Consider the following 20,472-nt stretch of genomic DNA (forward strand, 5'->3'; position numbering starts at 1 on the left):
ATTTTACTAAACAAATGTACACATTAGCTGAAATAAAATCCACACTTTAAATTTTAAATACACACTAATGAAATTGCCCCTATCACTAAAATAACAAATATAGCTCTCTAAATTAAACACTCTCTCTTTCTTTTATACTATGCTCTCCCTAATTCTCCTTTTCGGGTTTGTTTATTTTTTAACCTACTTATACTAAAGTAAGAGGGCGCTGCTAACAAAAAAGTATACAAATATATTATGAGATAAACTTGGCAGCACTGCAAAACATTGCTAGATGTCAGAATTGTTAAACAAGTTTGGCAGTTTTTAGTTGACAGCTATAATTCAAGAGTGCAGGGTGTTTAATACTGCGCTTGTTCATAACAATAATATTAATTTTACATATATAAATTTTCATTACACCAGAATTTTTTGACATTTCGGGAAAATTATCGTACATTTTTTTACATAATTAATACAATAATAAAGTGTAGTTTTATATTAAAGTTTTAATAAAAGAAAACGTGCTATTTTTATACAAAATTTTAATGATTTTATTCGCATTTTATGGATTTTTTGTTTACATTTGTGTTTGTTCACATTTTGCCTGATTTTAGTTGTTTTTATTGTATACATATTGTGAAAGAAAAATGTATAAAATTGAAGAAGCATATAAAAAAGAGCAAGCAAAGAATAAAATAAGCAGAGAGTGAGAGTAACAAAATAATAAAAATACAACAAAAATTTATAACAAAAAAATATTTATAAAGATAAATAAAATCCAAAAAAATATTAACGTAAATAAAACTGTGATTGTTTTTCTTAAGTGAAATTAATTTTTATAATAATAATAAAAAAACAAGTGCCAATTATTTTTGTATTAAAAGAAAATAAACAAAATTAAAATTTATTATTAGTTGCCAATTTAATAATAAGCAGAAAAATACGAACAATTTATTAAAAGGCAACCTGACAAAATGGCGTGTTTACACTTACGGTCAAAGACAAGAGGAAACAACAAAATACAGCTGCATTGCACGGTGGTAAATTCCGGCCAAAAATGTTTTTTTTTGTTTTTTTAATTTTTATAAAATTTTGATGGCAAATTTTTCTTAACACTTCAGATTATACAGTATCATAACTATTTTGGCTATAAAGTAACTATATGGTTATTTATAGAGCTGTAAAGTCAAAGGTTTTTTGTTGTCATTTTAATATTAGAAAAATGTGATTTTTTTACTCTTAAATTGAAGTAGCCTGTGCTTTTTTCTTTAAAGTTTTTTTTGCAAATTAGCACATGCTTCTATAAAACATTTAGCAGTTAACCATTCTACGTAGTTATTAAGGAGTTTTTGCATGTTATTTATTATACAAAAGTGAAATGATTTGGAACTAGTTAAAAATCTATAGAAACTAAATTAAAAAAAGTTTGAAAGGCCAGAACAAATTAAAAGGGGCTATTAGAGGTTAAGTGTAAATTACATTTAATACTATAAAGTATCAGGAGTAAGCACTATAAATTTCAGCTGCAATTATTTGCCATTCCAATAACCATAACGATTTCAGTGCCTACATATTTTACACGTTTTTTTTGTATTTTTTTGGTCAATTTCAAAAATTGTGTAAGGTTGAGAGTTATTTACGTCTATTCTGAATTGGCCAAACCATGTATTTGTATGTCGAAATTTCTTCAATGGATCATTTATGTTATTTTTAATTATAAACCTATTTGAAGCCATTTACAAAAATGACATACTTTTTTCTATACTTTTATAACGTCAATGTTTATTTGGCCAACTCCTATATGCAATTGATAATATTTTTTTGCGATGGATCAAGTGTGTTTTTTTTTTTAAATGTACACCAAATTTCAAATTTTACATGAATAACCTAACTTTTTCGATAGTTTCAAAACGTCCACGTTTGTTTGGCCAAACCCTGTATATGTATTCCGAAATTTGTACGACCATTTTTTTTCAATCACTTATGCTATTCTTCATTTTTGGACTAAGTTTCAGGCATTTACATGAATAACATAATTTGTTCGATGCTTTTAACACGTCCATGATTGTTTCGACAAACCCTGTATATGTAATCCGAAATTTGAATGACCGATTTTTTTTTCGATCACATATTTTATTCTTTATTTTTGGACTAAATTTCAGCCACTTGCATGCAATTTTTTTGATACTTTTAGAACGTCCATGCTTTTTTGATCAAACCCTGTATTTGAACATCGAAATATTTATCGATCGGTTGGTTATGTTATTTTTAATACAAATACCAAATTTCAAACATTTTTATGAAGAAATAAAGAAGTTATGGATTTTTGGCCGGAATTGACCACCGTGCATTGGCGGCTGTCATTAACAATGTTAATAATGCTCTCAACATTGGGCGGCTGCTGGGGCCATCTGAATTTGTATCTTAATTCTCAGGAAGTAATGCGTTTATTAGGTAAGTTCTGTTTAAATATTTAAACTACTTGAATAAATATTTAAATGCTAAAAAATATGTACTATTTGTTAAAAATTTATTATGTTTGTTGTTAGTATTTAACAAGAATTAACAGATCAATATTATTGTTTTCTTTAACTCTTTATATTTCTATTTCTGTTGTTGTTGTTCTTATTCTTATTGTTGTTACAGCAAACACAAGTAATTCCCAGAATTGTTGTTGTTGTTTTTAACTCTTGTTATTATTTGTTTTCGAATTCTCTCCCCCTTTTTATAACACGTTTATTTTGCTGGATTTTGTTTTCTCTCTCTCTCTTCGTCTGTGTCTCTATTTATGTTTTTGTTTAGTGTAAAAGTAAATATTTTTAATAAAATTTTTTAAGAATTTTTAATGCCTGTTTAAGTCAATAGTACCTATTTTAATTTTCTTTTTTTTTTGTTTTCTTAATAATCATTGTTATTATTATTGTAACATTTTATTATGGCTCAAATATTCTTTCAATTGTATTTGTTATTGTTTGCCTTATGTTTCTTCTTCTTCTTGTTCATCTGTCTGACAATTAGAATATATTCACGAATTGCTGTTAAATTTAAACAGTTACAAATAATAATAATGACAAACATTTTAAATTACAAACAAAAAATACATAATGAATTTCAACTTAATTTAAGACTCTTTAGTAGAAAAGAAATTACCATAAATTTAAAATCAAATACATTAGAATATTTTAAATTAAACATGAATTGCTTAATTTTCAGTTTTGTTTTTTGTCATCAGCCAGACAATCAGACAGACATTGTGTATTAACAAGCCATCCATGTAATCTTTATGTCATAATTATGGTATGTTGGGTGCGCGGAGAAAATTGTGGAGACTTGTGGACATTTGGTTACTTGGATACAAATGTCAATTATACTCTTACTGAAATTTTGAATTCATCCAAGGTTTATAAAACAAAAATTCCTTATAAAATTAGTTTCCTTTGAGGTTTTATTATAAAAATTTTACAATTTCGAATTTTAAAGGAATTTTGAATTTGAAACTATTTTGCTTTCTTAATTATTATTAAAAATGTGGAATATTGTCGCAATGTTCATGAGTTGTATACATTTTTGGATGCGTTTTATGAAATTCTCGAAGCTATTTTTATATTCCGAACAGGTAAACTTCTTCAAGGATCAAAATTCGTTGACTTTGTAGTTCATTTTCGATGTGTGGAAATAATTTGTGCCAAATCAGAGCTCTACGAAAAGTCTCTATTTGTTTGACCGATCTATGAGAGCTGACAATTAACGATTACCCTTCATTATTTCGCCAAAGCGCTGGATTATCATTAAAAATTGAACTTCTGCAATGCTCTAATGGCACAACGGGAACATGTCTGGTTTTATAAATTAACTGGGACGATTAAATTCGCACACAAACAACTTTTTCTGGATTTGGATCGTCCAAACAGTCGAGTGTTTACTTCTTAGCTCGTATGCATTATTCTTCGATTTACCGCCTGTCTTGATATTCGTTTCCAACATTAGTATCTATCGACAACAAATTATTAAATGCAACAGCTGACTTTAAACAATCCTAACGATTGACATGGTGAACATTCAAATTGGAGAATCATTGGATAAAAATTAGATGGCTTATGGTAATAAAGATGCAGACATTAAAACCAAATGGTCTGATTGAAAAATTGTATATATAAGCATAAGTGGAGGACCTGGAAGCACCGATTTAGCTGGAATGAACTATTTATAAACTTAATAATTAAATTGTATATATTTAAGATAAAATGTTCTTTAATTTTGTTCGTCTTATTACGTCAAATATTTGAACGATATTTTCAACTTAACTGGAAAAAGCTATTGAGAGATAAAATATTGGAATCTCCTACCGACAAATTGTATAACAATTCTAAATCGCTTAAATCTGGAGTTCCTTTTCTGAATGAAAATTCAGTTTAAACTCAATCAAATTAATATAGTTACAGGCTTAACCTGAAACTGGTTCTTTTGCCATTGTTCTGAGATCGAGCTACCAGCAATTTAGTATTCCTCTAAATATGCAAACTCTTATGCAACTATTTACTCTCTTAATCATATTATGATAAACTTCACACAGGACACTCTTAAAAGCTTGCCTTAAACCAAACGATAAAAATACTATTAAGAAGATAATGGATGATTTGAGAATGTTTCTGGAATGCCAACGGATTAAACCACAAGGAGTGCATATATTTGTTATCGGATTTATCCGCGGAATCTAGTAGTAGTGGATTTCATGGCAGGAAATTGAATATCTCATTTCACGACTGTTGTATTATTAAAGAGAAAGGAGAGGAGTCGATTATGCATCTTATCTGCCAAAGTCCAGCTCTAGTGAATGTGAGATTCAGTACCTTATGATTCCTGTTTTTGCACGACCTGACGAATCGACTCATTATTTCAGGTATGACAACATGCCCGATATTGAAGAGACCAAGTGTATCACTATTTCATATGATAGCCTCTTTACTACAACCTAAACCACCAGAGGTATCCCACTACATGCTGAATAAAAGCATCGACTTGATGTTGGATTTGGAAGCTGCAATTAGAAACACAATGGCTATAACTTTTATATTTTTAGGTTATTCATTCCATTCAACTAATCAGCTGGTATTTTAATCATTAATTTATTAAGAAATCCTACAGTCTGATCACGTTACATACCTTGGTATTCATTTAGATAGACGCCTTACTTAGCGTCGGCACATAGAAGCCAAGCGGCTCCACATGAAACTAAAAGCTTCTAATTTACACTGGCTAATCCACCACCAATCGAAATTAAGCCTTAGCTGCAAAGTCGTCCTGTATAAGACAGTCATAATTGGACATAAGGAAACCAATTATGGGGAACAGCAAGCAATCCCAAATTCTTACCATGACAGGAGCTTCATGCTACATAAGAAATGTGAACATCCACAGAGACTTAGATTTGCCTTTGGTCAAGGATGAATTTAGAAAAACTCTTGAAGCTAGCTTGTCAAAATTGCATCATCATCCGAACCCGCTAGTAAGGCTACAGTCACTCAAGGCAGATCAAGGCTGAGCTGATTTACCACTCATCTAATTTGAGAATAATTTGCCAAATATGATCTCCACTGACAGAACAATAATTGTTTAGTTATAAGATTAAATTACTAGGACTTACACTAGACATTAAGGTCAGGAACAATATTATAATAAACGTGAACAAATTATGCTCTAGATAAATTCTCAAGAGATATGCTGGCAACATCCATTCATCTTGAAAGTTTTGGGGCCACCACAATGTCAAACACAAAATACTGGATTTACCGACTGCTGAATCCCAAAGGTAGACATTTTTATCAAAATACCAGCTGATCCAACCAAATTTTTCCTAAAACTTATACATACTCTCATTTCCAATTCAGATTTTAATTGAACGATTTCTTACCGAACAGAGAGACATAAGAAGATAGTACCAAAAAAATATGTCACCTTATGAATCCAAAAGGTAGCCAGACAACCAACATATTGGCCTTCTGGTCCTACAAAACGCGTGAAAATTTCGTATTTAAATATTGAATGACTCTTATAGAAAATATGTATATCACCTGAAGCTCTGGTAATAAAAAGCTGAAAAGAGTTCTTCACTTAGAAGAGGATCGCCGAAATGGAAATAAAAAAGGGAAATATGAAGTCATCGGTAGAGCCAACGTCTCCTCCAACTATCTTTCCCCTCAACATATTTTCTTCATACATGCTGTAGTGTACTATGAAATTCCCCATTTATATGCTTTTAGTATGAATGCACTACTTAAAATGCATTAAGTTCTTCTTAGCCAAACATAATGACATACTTACAACCAACAAATTTTCTAATGACTTGTTCTCAAGCAGAATATGCAGCCAAGCAACGTCACATACCCCATACGTTCAGAAACCAAAGTCGTCGTCGTCGTCGTCCCTTTACAGACATACCGCAGCACTTGAGACATGTTTACATTTACTCAACTGCTACGAATCTAGAATCTGAAAAACAATCCACAACTAAAAGTATTAAATGAAATAAATAAATATATAGATACATACATACATACTTACAAATCTAAGGCTAGAAAATGAAAAAGAACGTTAAATACCTCTCGAAGAATTAAAATTATATAAAAAATCTCATTTACAAAGAACATGATGTAAAGAAAAAAATATATAAATGTACAAGTATTTACCTGCTTGTAATTTATGACTTGTAATAATTAAATAAATATTGTTTGTTTATTTTGTTTTTTTTATAATGGAAATTTACATAAATATAAAGTAAAACATTTTTTTTAATTAAAACTTAAAAAAAAAAATATAGAAGTAAGAGTAACAGCTATTAATGCTACAAGTTGTAGGAAACCTCTATATAACTAGAGTTACAAGTCTGCTGACTTCAGCCAAGAAAAAAAACTCATTAATTTTTAACATGTTTCTTGAAAAATTGTAAGATTTTTTTTTAATTTCTGCTGCTAGTGGTTGTTTCCCTCCATTCGTTGTGTTGGATCTGTTAATGATGTTTTGATGTATTACTTGCAGCTTTTTTTTAGTACGTCTGTCCAGTAGTTTGTCTGTCTTGTATTGATTGTTGGCTGTTAAAGAAACTGGCCATTACTAATTTATGGTTGGACGTAGTTGTAGTTTTTTATTTGTTTTCTTACCAAAAAAAATTACATAAATTGATTTTTTTTTTCGATTTTTTACTCTACTAAATCTGAGATTTTTCTTTATGGTCACACTTTTTAAAAAAATTTAATTGGTTTAAACATTTAACATAAAGTTTTGTTTCTCTGTTACTTACTTGTAAATGATGTTGGTGAAATGTGTATTACAAAATCATTAATCATGTCTGAGATAGAAATTCATCATTATTTCTTGGCAGCCTTAAGCTTAAACATTTAAGAAAACAAAAAATATTCCATATACAGATTAACAAAATTTCTGACGAAATCTTTAATTTATTCTGATTTGTTAAGAAATTAAGCAAAAACTATAGTGGAAAGTTAATAGTTTTCATATGAAATCCCTTTGGAGAAATTTGCATAGCCCCATGTGGTCAATTAGAGTTTCGTTTAGTAATCGTGTTTGTTAAGTTCAGCTTCTTTTCCCAGCTTAATAAAATTTGGTTTTAGGTTTTAAATACTAATTTCATCATTTAACAATTAAATGAAAATGTCAAACTGTTTAATATTTTGCTATTAAAGTATCGTTATGCTAAAACGATCAGTTAAAACTGTTATGCAGACGTATGGGAATTTTTTAGATTGAAATAAGCTTCACCTCTCTGGAATAATTTAGTTATTCACCTAAAGGATCATAAAGATTAATCTGTGGTGATATTCCGAATACAAGTCTTTTTTATTTTGCAAGAAACTCTCTACGGTAACCACACAATTCCTTAGGATAAAATGTACCTTCTTGATCACTTAGAATTGCTTTGGTAAATTTAGTACCAAATTATTTTTATACCGAGTTTTTAGAGACTCACATTCAAAATTAACAATCTGAGATTGTTTTTATTGAACTTCTTAAAGTCCCGATCATTTCATTTTCAACCGTCTACTCTCTTCTGATCGATCGCTTTAAATATTTATAAGTTTTTTGAACGCTGTTAAAACGAACTTTCTGTGATTGAATAAGGCTCCTTAGAATGAAAATATGGCATGAAATTAATGGATGATTTTGGGAAGTACAAAGATCGTTTTATATTAATGGCATGTGTCAATGAGCGATCCGCCAAGGATCTGATTCGAAGAAGATCTATATCAAAAGCTAATAGATCTGCGTATCCCTCACAACCGTCAAAGATAATAGAGGTGGCCAGAATATTCGAACTTGAAGTTAACTCTGAAATGATCGTGGATATCCTGAATGAGAAATCTCTAAGGCCGCTTCGTGAAAGATGTGTGAATTTGTACTATATTTTCCCGTCAATCATCCTACAAGTCTACCGATGCGACGACAAGAGAGTTCATGATCAATATGATCTTGATCCTCAACATGTTGTGTGACGAGACTTCTTGTTCAGTTGCATAAAGGGAGACCCAATGCAATTCTGAATTTTTGGATGAATTCTTTGAAGAAATGGAGCAAGCAGTTATCGATGAGGCCCGTCACATTGTGGCCAAACCACAACTCTGTATGGGCTTTGGTGACAAGGAGCTCACACTGGTCCATGAACCTTGATAGGTCCAACTGTGAAATCGTAGAGACTCTTCAAGTTTTAAAGCGCAGAGAGACATTCAATAAACACTTTTCGATCACTTTGGTCAAATCAGTGAATTATAATCAAGCTGCAGTCCAAGCGAACATCAGTATGGTAAAGTTTGAAACTCATACTCAGATTGTTTTGCCGCACGAATGCTAATTTCTAATTTTACAAAGACATGATATACTGCTAGCAAGAAATGCAAATAACCATGAGCATATTCCTGCAATGATATCGAGTAATATTTGATATGGATTAACTGCTAATCAACTCGAGTTTGGAAGAAAAATCTCCAACGTGCTCTCGGTTTTTGAATTCATTCGTAATCTTCATTCGCTTTTAAAACACTGATGCAGTGCTTGAACGGACATTGCGAGATCGTCATGTGATATTGGTGCATGGCTGGGAATTCTTTCCAGTCTCGAACATTTTGTATTGCATGAAAATTTAACTAAAATAAGGAAAAAGCCTCCTTTGGATGCAAAAACTGGTGGGAATGCTTGAGATGAAGGCGAAGCTTGAAAAGGTGTATTTAGGAACGTTGAATATGAGCTCGAAAATAAACTGTAATTGGTTTTTCAAAACCAACAAAACTTGTTCGCACACGAAGATCTTTGGAACCGTTTATAGAAAGACTCGATCATAATATCTAGACCGATGTATTCCAAAACTTGAAGCTCTAAAGACACTTTATTGTTTAACGAAAGTCTGGATATATAAGTGAAAGCATCTATAACATATTGGCACATATATTTGACGTTTCAAGCATTTAAATGGACCACATAGCAGCCGGTTTGTCACCCAATGAGAAACTATGTCTCTGCACATGAAAGGTACATTGCAAGTTTATTGAAAACTCCTGAAGAATATGTTTCAGATTGGTTAAATTGCTTTTAAAGTAGATTCAAAAACATGCAAAATTATATTAATATTTATGAGGAGTATTAATACACACAACAAATATCTTTTTATTAAGAAATATTTATGCGATCCCTACTATTTTCTGAACCTTAATTGAGCTTTCATTGAACAACTTTATGCCCCCATTTTAAATTTACATATAACAGGTCTCTAATTAAAACATTTACTCAAACATTCTAACAATAAAATGTCTATGCTGGTTGGAAATTCTTCTACAAAACTGTAAATATAAAATAGATCTAACTTTAGTAGATGTAAAGCCTAGCCGACAAATTGAAACGTTTAATTTGGTGATCTGTTAATTACTTTTTATGTTTTTCCAAAAAAAAAAATAAATGAAATGAAAATGTCATTAAAAAATATTTAAATTTCTTTATTTGCTGCTTACAGTTTATTTAATTTGAATTTAAATTCTGTTATTATTTTTTTTATTAAATTCAATTTATTTATTTAGACATTTTGTTGTTTGTCCACACACACACGTTTGTTGTCATTAATTCAATGTTTAATTAAAAACACATTTTGTATGTTTTTGCTGCCTTTTTTAATCGTTTTATTGAATTACCAAATTTAAAATTAAATAAAAATAAAATGTATAAAAAACCCAATTTCATATGTATTTAAATTACATAAAAAAAATAGTAAACTTTTTTCCGAAAAAAGCCACAAACTCTGGTACATGTGTTTCATGAATAAATTGCAGTTACTATACGGGCACGTTAACAACATTAAACAAAAAATGAGTAATAAAAAAGAAAAAAGTAACAAATTTCAAATCACAAAAATTTAAATGAAAACTCATCATATTTATAGTTTGTTGTCCCTTTATAGGGTTTTAAATTTAAAGTCAATTGCAGCAATAATAATTAAATAATGTTTGTTAGAATAAAGTAATAGCTAGAATTTCAGTTACATTATTTTACCTTTGAGAGGCAATAAACATGAGTGTCGGTACTCATAGCCTCTAGGGGCCGAACATGACGGTTATTAGGCAATTGGTCTCAAAACGGTTCGTTTTTGTTAAGAGTATTTTACTGAGAAAAATGTTCGGTTGGTATAGCTGACTCTGATTAGACAATCGTAGGCCTGTAAAGCTCATGTTGTTCCGGAAAGTCGATCAATATGCCGTGGGAATGATCCTTAAAGAGTAATATCTATTGGTTCAAGGAATTTTAATAAAAATTGGAATCTTATACAAAAGTCGGATGCAGTGTCAGAAAACTTTTGATGCTGTGTGACAACTGATGGTGCAAGATCCATATTCCTTGAATATTTGATAGACAAAAATAGTTATTTCTTAAATTCAAAATTATTTGAATACCCCAAGTATCATAAATTCCTTATTTTCTGTCATGTGAGATTACATTCCAAACCACTTTTTTTCAAAGTATAAATATTTATTGTATAAATTTCCACTGAAAAGAAATTGAAGCCAAAACCCCTCCACCCCTCCCAAAAAAAAAACCACCAAAAATTCCTTAAAAGCATTAAATTTAAAGAAAATATAGAGGACAGCAACATAACAACGTTTAAAATTACAATTAAAGATCATTTAAATAAAACATGAGGTGGCAAATAAACCAAAAATGAAAAGCATAAAAGAAATCAAGACCATAAACGCATAATTAGTTGCTGCATACTTTATGTGAAGCACGATGTGTTGCCTATTTTAAGTGTAAAACAGACAACAAAAAAAGTCAAAGCATAAACAACAGCAGCAACAACCGTAAAAGCATCAGATCAAAATTGTGATTTTTCCCCATTCTGGCCGCAAATGAACACAAAAGGTTGTTGTTGGCTGATGTTGAATTCATTGATGGTTGGGGGAGATGTCATCAATTTAATTACGAGTTCATCATCATATTCGCCGTCATCAACGTCATCATCATGTTGGTGTTTGTGCTGTTGACGGACATTTAACAAAAAAGTATCAATATCCCAGCTAATGAAAAAAAAGTGAACGCAACTAAACTGAAAATGTTTATACCAATTTTTTTGTTGTTCATTGCTGTCTGTCCTCCACTATATAGAATAAATTTAGTGCATTTATGTTGATTTTTTTCGCTGTTGGCTGAACTGCTGTTGTCGCTAACATCTCGTGTGTGTCGTATGTCTCTGTTTCGAACACACACTACATTTTTAGTAGAGTCATAAAATCATAAAAAATGTGAAAAAATGTCACATCACAGCTTTTTAAATTGTGTGGATATTTTTATTTTTTTTTTATTTTATTTTATTTTGTTGGTGTTGTGTATCTCTGCAAAAAAATAGAACTTTAGCATATGAGCATCAACAAGCATAAAAACTAAAGTATCACATATCTTGTTTAACCAAAAACGACAAAAAAAAAACGAAATATTTAAATTTAAAATTCTTGGTTATTTTTATACCCTACCCTACTCTCAAGAAGTAGCTTGGAATCATGGAACTTGATTCCTTTGTATTGAAGTTCATACAACAGTTTAAGACTAACTAAAGTTTTAGTCGACAGTTTTCGAAAGAAATCGTCAGTTGCAGTAGCTACTTGGGGTCCATTCCAAAGCTGATGCCATTCGTATCCCTTTAACATTCGCAAAGTATTGCAGAATTATTGGGCTTATCCAGAAGGATGTTATAGTCACGCCAAAAAAGATCATCGTCCAGGAATAATCACTCGACATACGTATACCTTCGTATAGGAAGCCGGCATTACCGAAACTCCACTCCGGATCCACCAATATCCAATTTGAATTTTGTTTGGTACTCCACCACGTCAAATTATGGGTTATAAATTGTAACCGAAAAGAATGTATGAGGTTAATGCAGAAAACCGCGGTACAGTTGGACGACGAGAGTGATGCGACAGTGAGCGTCAAAACTCTCGAAGTCACCGAAAAAGCGACAGCCTGATTACCCTTAAGCGGTAATTGCAATGAGGCGAGAGCTCTTTCTCCACCCAGAGCTAAATTACGACTCCTGATGATGTTGTGATACCCAATAAATCACTCAATCGATACTCGTTGCTTGAAACAAACACATTCTGTATATATTTGGGATTCATACTCGACAAATCTATTTAACCAAACAAGTGGGTACTGAATAATGCTCCTCATTTCAAATCCATAAATTTTGCTGTTGTTTGGTTGAATGTTGTGGCAGCTTACTAATCGCGCTGTGATAAGATCACACCACTCTTCAGAGATTTCAGATTAAGATCTGTTACTAGTGGAGATCAGAACTTGTCTATTTCCTGATAGATCACTTAGCTCCAGTGTATGTTTACCCAAGAGTCTTTGAATGGTAACATGTTGATGATCCGGAAATTCTCAGAGAAGATGGAAAACTGGTTTCTCTTTCAAATGATATCGTCAACTGAGGCAATAGTTATTGAAAGGGAGTCGTTAACTGACTTCTAAATTCGAACTCCACGTTTTTCTTACCATATTACAGGAATCTGTTCTAATGTTGCTGATGAAATTCTCTAAAGATTCCACTTTTAATTGACCCGTGTGGTATTGCTGGAGATATCACATGCAAGATAGCAGAACCCAAAGTAAAGTAATCCAGTCCACACAATTCATACATACACTGAGTGACAAGAATAGAGAAATTGGTATACGATTCGAGTGACTGTGGATAAAATAACCTATAACCTCCTATTATTTCTGTCATATTAAACTTTGAAAGATTACAGAATACAGAATACAAATACTTCATTCCATATTACGTGGATATTTAATCGTAAAAAAGATTTATTTGTACTGAATACCACAATGGTAAAGCATTAAACGATCTTCGCGCACTTTGAAGTAAATTGTAGACCGATTCTTTAAGAAAATGGTTATTGTAATAGTTCCAGAGAGTTCTTTCCTGATGAAAAAAACTTTGGGTTGATACAGCTTTCGCTGGGTTGATAATATTTTGTCAGTGAGGCTCCGAATTATCGTGGAATTGAGAAAAATCGGTCATTTTGTATATTGGACCAAATTTTGTATATTGGACGAATCGTAGTAGGAAAATAACAAAATTTAACCATTAAATACAGCACGATAATGAATGTTGTTAAAAGTGCACTCAAAGAAACTCAGCAATTCACTCACTAGCAGTTGCTCTATATCGTAGGAAAAGTGAGTCGAAAAAAATTTTATAAAAAACCCCAGCTGTACGTAGAATGCTCTAATACCCTCCACCTTAAACTATAATTACTCAAATTGCACTCTTTAAAATGTCACCCATTCTTACATACACGATCATAATTCTATTTTGATGAAATTCAATACCAAACAACAAAGGAAAATGATAAACCTTTTTGGAGTGATTCTCACTACATCGATTGTGTCCTTTAGACGTGAGAGAGTTTTCCACAGACGGATAGACAAAAATCGAGTTAGAATTTCATAAAGGATCAAGAATATAGGATATGAAAAATCTCTGAAATAGATCTGTTTTTACTTTTATCTTGAGGAAATATAATATTCCTCGATCTCGACTCAATTCGCAAACAAAGTGTATGAATTCTAAGTCTTAAAATCGCTTTAGAATTGTTTTAATACAACATGTTATAGAATCTCTTCCTAAATATGAATATTAATGTAGAGCATCTCTTTAAAATCACCTATGACCTACTAGAGTTTGGTTCATAATTTCATCCTTTGACACAGTTGTGTTTGTCCGCAGTGGTAAATTGTTTAAAACTTAAAAAAATCACCAAATTTATTTGCTACAATTTCTATACTGTTTGCTAGCTATTTTTTTGTTTTGCATTTTTATGGTCGGTTGGAATAATAGGTTATTCGGTTGCTTGGTGTCCAAAAAAAATTAATTTAAATATTTTTTATTTCTATAAAATTTAAAGCGTTTGCTGATTTTATGAAATTTTAATAAAACATTTGAAGGATAAAAAATAGATAGCAGTATATACTGAGAGGCAAACAACTGGGGACTGTTGTCAAAAACCTAAGATTTGCAAGAGAAGAGGGAGAGAATAAATATTTTTAATATATTTTACTCTCAGTTGTGCCTCAGGTTCTACCCTACGGTTTAATCAAAAATCCAAGTCTGTTGTCAAAAACCTAACTCCTGCAACAACAAAATACATGTTATGATTTGTTTTATATTTGTTTGACAAAACGGAATGTCTCGCCTCTATGTGTAATTCTCTATGGTTTAACCCTTGTAAATGATTAAGTTATGGATTTTTTGAATTATTAAAGAATCTTCCAAAGAATTTGAGGTTTCCGTTGTTAGTGGGTGTTTTATTTCTTATGCTCATGTCATTGATGATTTCCAAAATTTTATTTTATTTTCGTTTATTCATACTATAATTTTTATTGCTTTTATTATTATTATTTTCGTTTGCTGTTGATTGCTGTGAGTTGGTTTTTTTCTGTTCATGCAGTTATCAAAGTTGTTAATTTACGACATGCTGCACATTTTTGTTAAGTTGCTGTTTTTATGCTGCCCATGCAGCAGACCCTACATTTGTTGTCTTCGTTGCTGTTTGTTTTTGGAAGACACTGGGTCTCCGCAGGCATTTTTATGTTGTTGAAACTGGAATACAAATTTCTTTGTGTATTCTCCTATATGTGTGAATACAGACATATATCTGTTTATCATCTTCTCAATGTGATCATAAATATTAATTTTGATTTGTGTTCATTTTTTCGTTGTGGTCGTCGTTATATTGGAGTTTCATGATGTCTCGCTTTTTTGTTACTTCTTGGTTTAATTTTTATGTTCAATATTTGTTTTTTTTTATATATACATATTTATTTCCTTAACTTCACACCACATTCGACTAAGAGCTGTATAAATATTTCAGTGGCTGGCCTTTTATATTTACAATTTATTACAGCAAACCTCCCCCTCCACTGCCCTAATAAATACGAAATGAGTTGAATTTTCAATATTGTGTAAATTGTCTTTTATTTTGCATGACTAATAAATAAAATTGTCTGTATTATAATTGGTCAATTGATAATAGAAATTTGTTTCTTTTACGAAATTTTCTACTAGATTGAAATTAATGGCTTTTTGATATTTTGCAATTAATTTGTTAGGACAACAATAAAAAAAAAGCAAACAACACAAATAAATTAATTATTTAAACGCATTTTTGTTGAAATTTCATTACATTTTAAGTGGTTATAAATTTCTTTAATATTTTTGTTTTTTATGTATCAACGCTTTAATATTAAAACTCGCAAAAAATCCATTATATTTGCCTTGACAACACACTTTGCTTGATTTATTTGATGGTGTTAATTTGACTTGCTATTTTCACGCATTCCCCTACCATTATTTACAACTGATGATTAAGTTGCTGCAGCAGTGTTGCTGTGTTTTGCTGTTGGGTTTTTGTGGCGGTGTTAAGTTTGCTTTGCCATTTTAACGCATTCACATGGCTGTTTAACCACACTTTTAAAGATTTAAATAAATAATGGGCAAAATTACAAGCAAATTGAAAACTCAATACTTAAATACAAATGCTAGCTCATTTACTATAACAGTATTTTGAGTTGTATTACAACAAGTATTTGATTATTTTTTTCATTATACAGCAGCTCATTCACCTTAAATCATTAACCACAGTTGTTTTGCACTCGTACTTAAGTGTATGAAAAGTAACCATTAAAATTAACAAACCACAAATTGGTTTTCATATCGCCATTTATACGTCGTCTAGCTAGAACTTTAATCTTATAGTCTGCTTCTTCTTTATTGTCTCTACAAATCCTGATTAAATAATTTCATTGAAAAGTTCGTTCATCTTTATATATTTATTCATAAATAAATAAATTTGAATATATAGTATTTTGCTTTAAACTTTTGCAACAATGTTTGTTTATTTGTAATCTCAATTATTAGTTTAATAATAATGTATTAGTTTTTGTATTGTTTCAGTATTGTATTGTTTCAATTCAATCGATAATAACAATAATAAAGAATAATAACAGAATCGAAAAAAAACTTATAACAATCAGATTGTTATTGTTGTTATTATTCCTTGATTGAGCTTTAGCAATTGGCAACGCAACTGATAACCCTTAATTTAAATTCAGTAAAAACAAATAATAATAAATAAGTATTGAAAATAATATAATGAAAGACATGAAGAATGGAAATTATATTGTTCTGAATAGTAAGCAAAGAGTTGCCATTAAATCTGTAATAAACATTTCTAAAGCATATTTATATTCGCATTTTTCAATCCCATTTTATTGTATTTACCTGAAACTTTCATCTATACTGAACACATCATTCCATATTCACAAACTGCTCAAAATAGAAGATTTACAGTAATATGAAAGCTAAAGTACTCCAACCTTCCTCGAACCTGGTTGACTTATTAAACATTGATTTAAAAATTTGTTCATAAGTCAATTTTGAAATTATAAAAGTTTCTGTAATCTGTAGACACTGAAAACTTGACAAATTTATAAAAGAAGAATATCGAATAAACCAAATATACGTTATTGTGCGATTATGCATTGAAATGATGACAGGAAGAACACTTACTAAGTTTTTGATCCTATAAATGGTGACGAAATAACGAGTATATAAAAGAAATGACTCCAATAAATCGAACATTCCTCGTTCTATGATCGTATATTACTGAAATATCTCTCATATTCCTCGTTCCTGGGCAACTTATTAAAACCTACAGGACTTTAGAATTTTATACTTTCCATGTTCCATTAACTGAAATTAGATTACTTATCATTCAATCTCACCTTTTATTGTTTCAAGTTACCTAAATTTTTTTAAAATTAAGATTTTCAAGAGTTTATTTAGCTGTCCAACATTTTTTAAAGTCGTGATGAAGACAAGTTAATGTTTTCTGAACCATATTTTTCAGTGCCTTTGAACGATTTTTACGGCTTAGTTGTATTTCCTTTTGGTACATAGCCATAATTTATTGCTGACTACGATCTTATGAAGCAAAAATTTAGAATTTTTCAACATTTCTTTCAACCAATCTACTCATAGGTCTTAGATATTGCCAAATAATATGGTACCCAATGCGACTAAACATTTTTGTCAAGTAAAACTAATCGATGATTTCTGAAACAACAATCAACGTGGGTTGATATTGTATTGGAGTAAATAAGGACCACGATTGAATACGGAAATCCATCGGAACACACCTTTTATCGTAAGATAAAACATTTTGAATAAGTATACCTTAAAAAAATAAGAAGCTTTATCTTTGAAGTACAAATGAGGCCATCAGTGCAAAAGTGGTGTAATCCACAATTTGCTGTTCTGGTGTTACATACGTTCCTTACATTACCAACTCTCAGTATAAAGTGGAGTAAGCTTCCTTTTGGTATTCCAAAGCAGATGGAGCTAAAAAAATATAATTAAGTAATAGAGCAAAAGTGGTGTAAGTTACACCTAACCCTAAGAAAATAGTTTGGGGTTACACCACTTTTGCGCTGGTAGTCTCATGTAGTCCAGTCAAATAATGTTTATGTTTAAAAATGAAAAATAGAGAAATATAAATTGGCATAAACCTTCATATTTATGTTCCAAATAAGTTCAATAATTGGTATGCCAATAATCAATGTTTCTTACTAGTTAAGGAGTCGTTTAAAGGAAAAGAATCGAATTTCCCATATTTTATTTAAAGGCAAGTGTTTAAAAACAAACAGTTTAGCCTAAATTATTACGTCATTTAGTAATTATTTTGTGTAATTTTACTTTCCTAATAGGGCTTATTGATCTAAGTCTTAGTCTCTACTTACATATAACAAATTGATATACTTTTTAAACCCGAAAAACATAAAATTCTAAACCTGGCAACCTCTCAACTCCCACAATATAAAAATCCCTTGCAATATTTCCAATTTAGCATAATGATGATCCCTGCCATCAGGCCAAACAACAACTACTGTATCATTAAAAATGAAATTACACAGCAATTGCCCCAAGGCATGCCACACAAACTATTTAGAATGCCTGCAGCCAGGACAATAACAATAAACAAAATATGTGTAATGACAATAACAAATAATCATAAAATTATAAATGAATGCAATTTCCAAATTGAGAAATGCAACCAACAAAATATGTACATTGATAGATAGATAAATAGATGAATTATTAGAGAAAATTGTTATTGATTTGTAAAATATCAAGAAAAAAGAGGTCACAACTACAATCTTTCTTCCAAAAAAAAAAAACTAAACCCATAAAAAATAGTACCAATATTCATTTTGAAAACAAATTATAATTTGTTGTTGGTTGTAGTTCTTGTTGTGGTTTTACAATTTCTTCCTTCATTTAGTACTCGCCTTGTCTTCTTCGCGTTCTTAAACATTTATTTATTATCTCTTAACCCCCCTCCCCATCCATCTCTCACTCATTCAATAACTGACTGTCTTTCTCAGTATTTTACAACAAGGCACGTATTATATCAGTATTTACGCAACACTGATTTTGTTATTGAACTGTTTGTTGTTGCTGCTGCTGTTTTTGTTGTTGTTGTTATTGGTATGTATTTGTTTGCCTGCCATGTAACTGTAGCTGCTGGTGTTTGTTGTATGTAGGTTCTGATGATTGTACTCGAATTGTGTTGCTGTTATTTTGTGTGCTTCTTCTTTTATGTTTTGTCTTGCTGTTGTTGTTTTTGTTATTTTATTATTATGCCTTCGACAAGATTTTTATCAGTTGTATGCTGCTGTTATTTGGTGCTTGGTTTTTGGTGTTTTTTTTTATTTTTAATTTTTGTTTCTTAAGAAATTCTCCTATAAGCCAAAAAGAGGTCTTATCTTTAATTTTGCCCTACCACCAATCGAACATGTCATTATTATCCATTTTACATTCATATCGTAAGATAAGAACGAACAAAACTGCTTTTTTAAACAAAGTTACACTTAAAGAAATAATAGGGCTAAAGTTAAGGATTTAAGGAGACACTTTGAAAGAGAATTTAAACTTCAAAGAAAACAAAAGCTTTAAATGCAACATAAATGGGAATATTATGAGTCCCAAGACTTTGAGTATTCTTTGGCCTATAATGGTTATTCAAAATATATAAAGGGATACAAAAACTCTAGCTGGTATTCAGTTATCTTATATTGTATAACATAAATTGTTCCTATCCAAATATATATTTATTTCTTTATATGTTCAAAACAGAATTCCTTTAGTGGAATTTTATCCCATCAATTTCTTTCACTGTTGTACACATTTTATCTTCAATTATTTCCAACTACACTTTTAATCACCCTCGATTAAAACCGTTACAAATTGCCCAGCGTTACCAATTTAAAACATTTTCAATTGCCAGCTCTTTAAACTCTACTTTAAGAGCAATTTACTTAGTTATAGTAAATATTTTATATGTTTCTTGTTTCCCTTTGCATTTTATGTTGTTTAAAAAAAAATGTGTTAAATAGTTTTTAACACTTATAAACTAAATAATACGAAAGTAATAATAATTTACAACATGCATGCACGAAATACTTGTGGTATGAAATTTTTTAGTTTTCACAAACAACAAATTAACTTCAAGCTTCAAATGCAATTTGCTACAAAAATAAAAATCTAAAAGTAAATATTTTGTATTTTTTTTTATTTTGAAAATAAATAAGAAAAATAATACTTCCTTCTATAAGGTTGGTGTGAGATTGTACATTCGAAGATGTACACTCGTGGGTGAAGTAATAAGGACATATTGTAGTTTTTATTAATTTGATTTTAAACTTTTTCCAACCTAAACATTAAAATTATTTGTTGATTTCATCTCGTATTTGTCGTGCCAAAGAATTGTGTCCGTATCTAATGGCTACTTTTTTTATTTCTATAAAATCTCTTGGAAAACAAATTCTCACATAGGGCACTGCTACACAATATATATTGACCGCGATCCAGTATCGCAA

General features: G+C 30.4%; 1 protein-coding gene across 1 annotated transcript in view; it reads left to right on the top strand.

Annotated features, from left to right (window-relative positions):
* The first annotated feature begins 323 nt into the window (after positions 1-323).
* dnt (tyrosine-protein kinase Dnt) overlaps positions 324-20,472 on the top strand; it is a 68,812-nt gene continuing 48,663 nt past the window's right edge. The window contains exons 1-2 of the mRNA XM_065499488.1: positions 324-1,008; positions 2,329-2,436. Coding sequence (XP_065355560.1) covers positions 957-1,008; positions 2,329-2,436 — 160 coding nt within the window. The 5' untranslated portion in view covers positions 324-956. The remainder of the gene's footprint in view (positions 1,009-2,328; positions 2,437-20,472) is intronic.

This window comes from Calliphora vicina, chromosome 2, assembly GCF_958450345.1.
Source record: "Calliphora vicina chromosome 2, idCalVici1.1, whole genome shotgun sequence".
Classification (NCBI taxonomy): Eukaryota; Metazoa; Arthropoda; class Insecta; order Diptera; family Calliphoridae; genus Calliphora; species Calliphora vicina.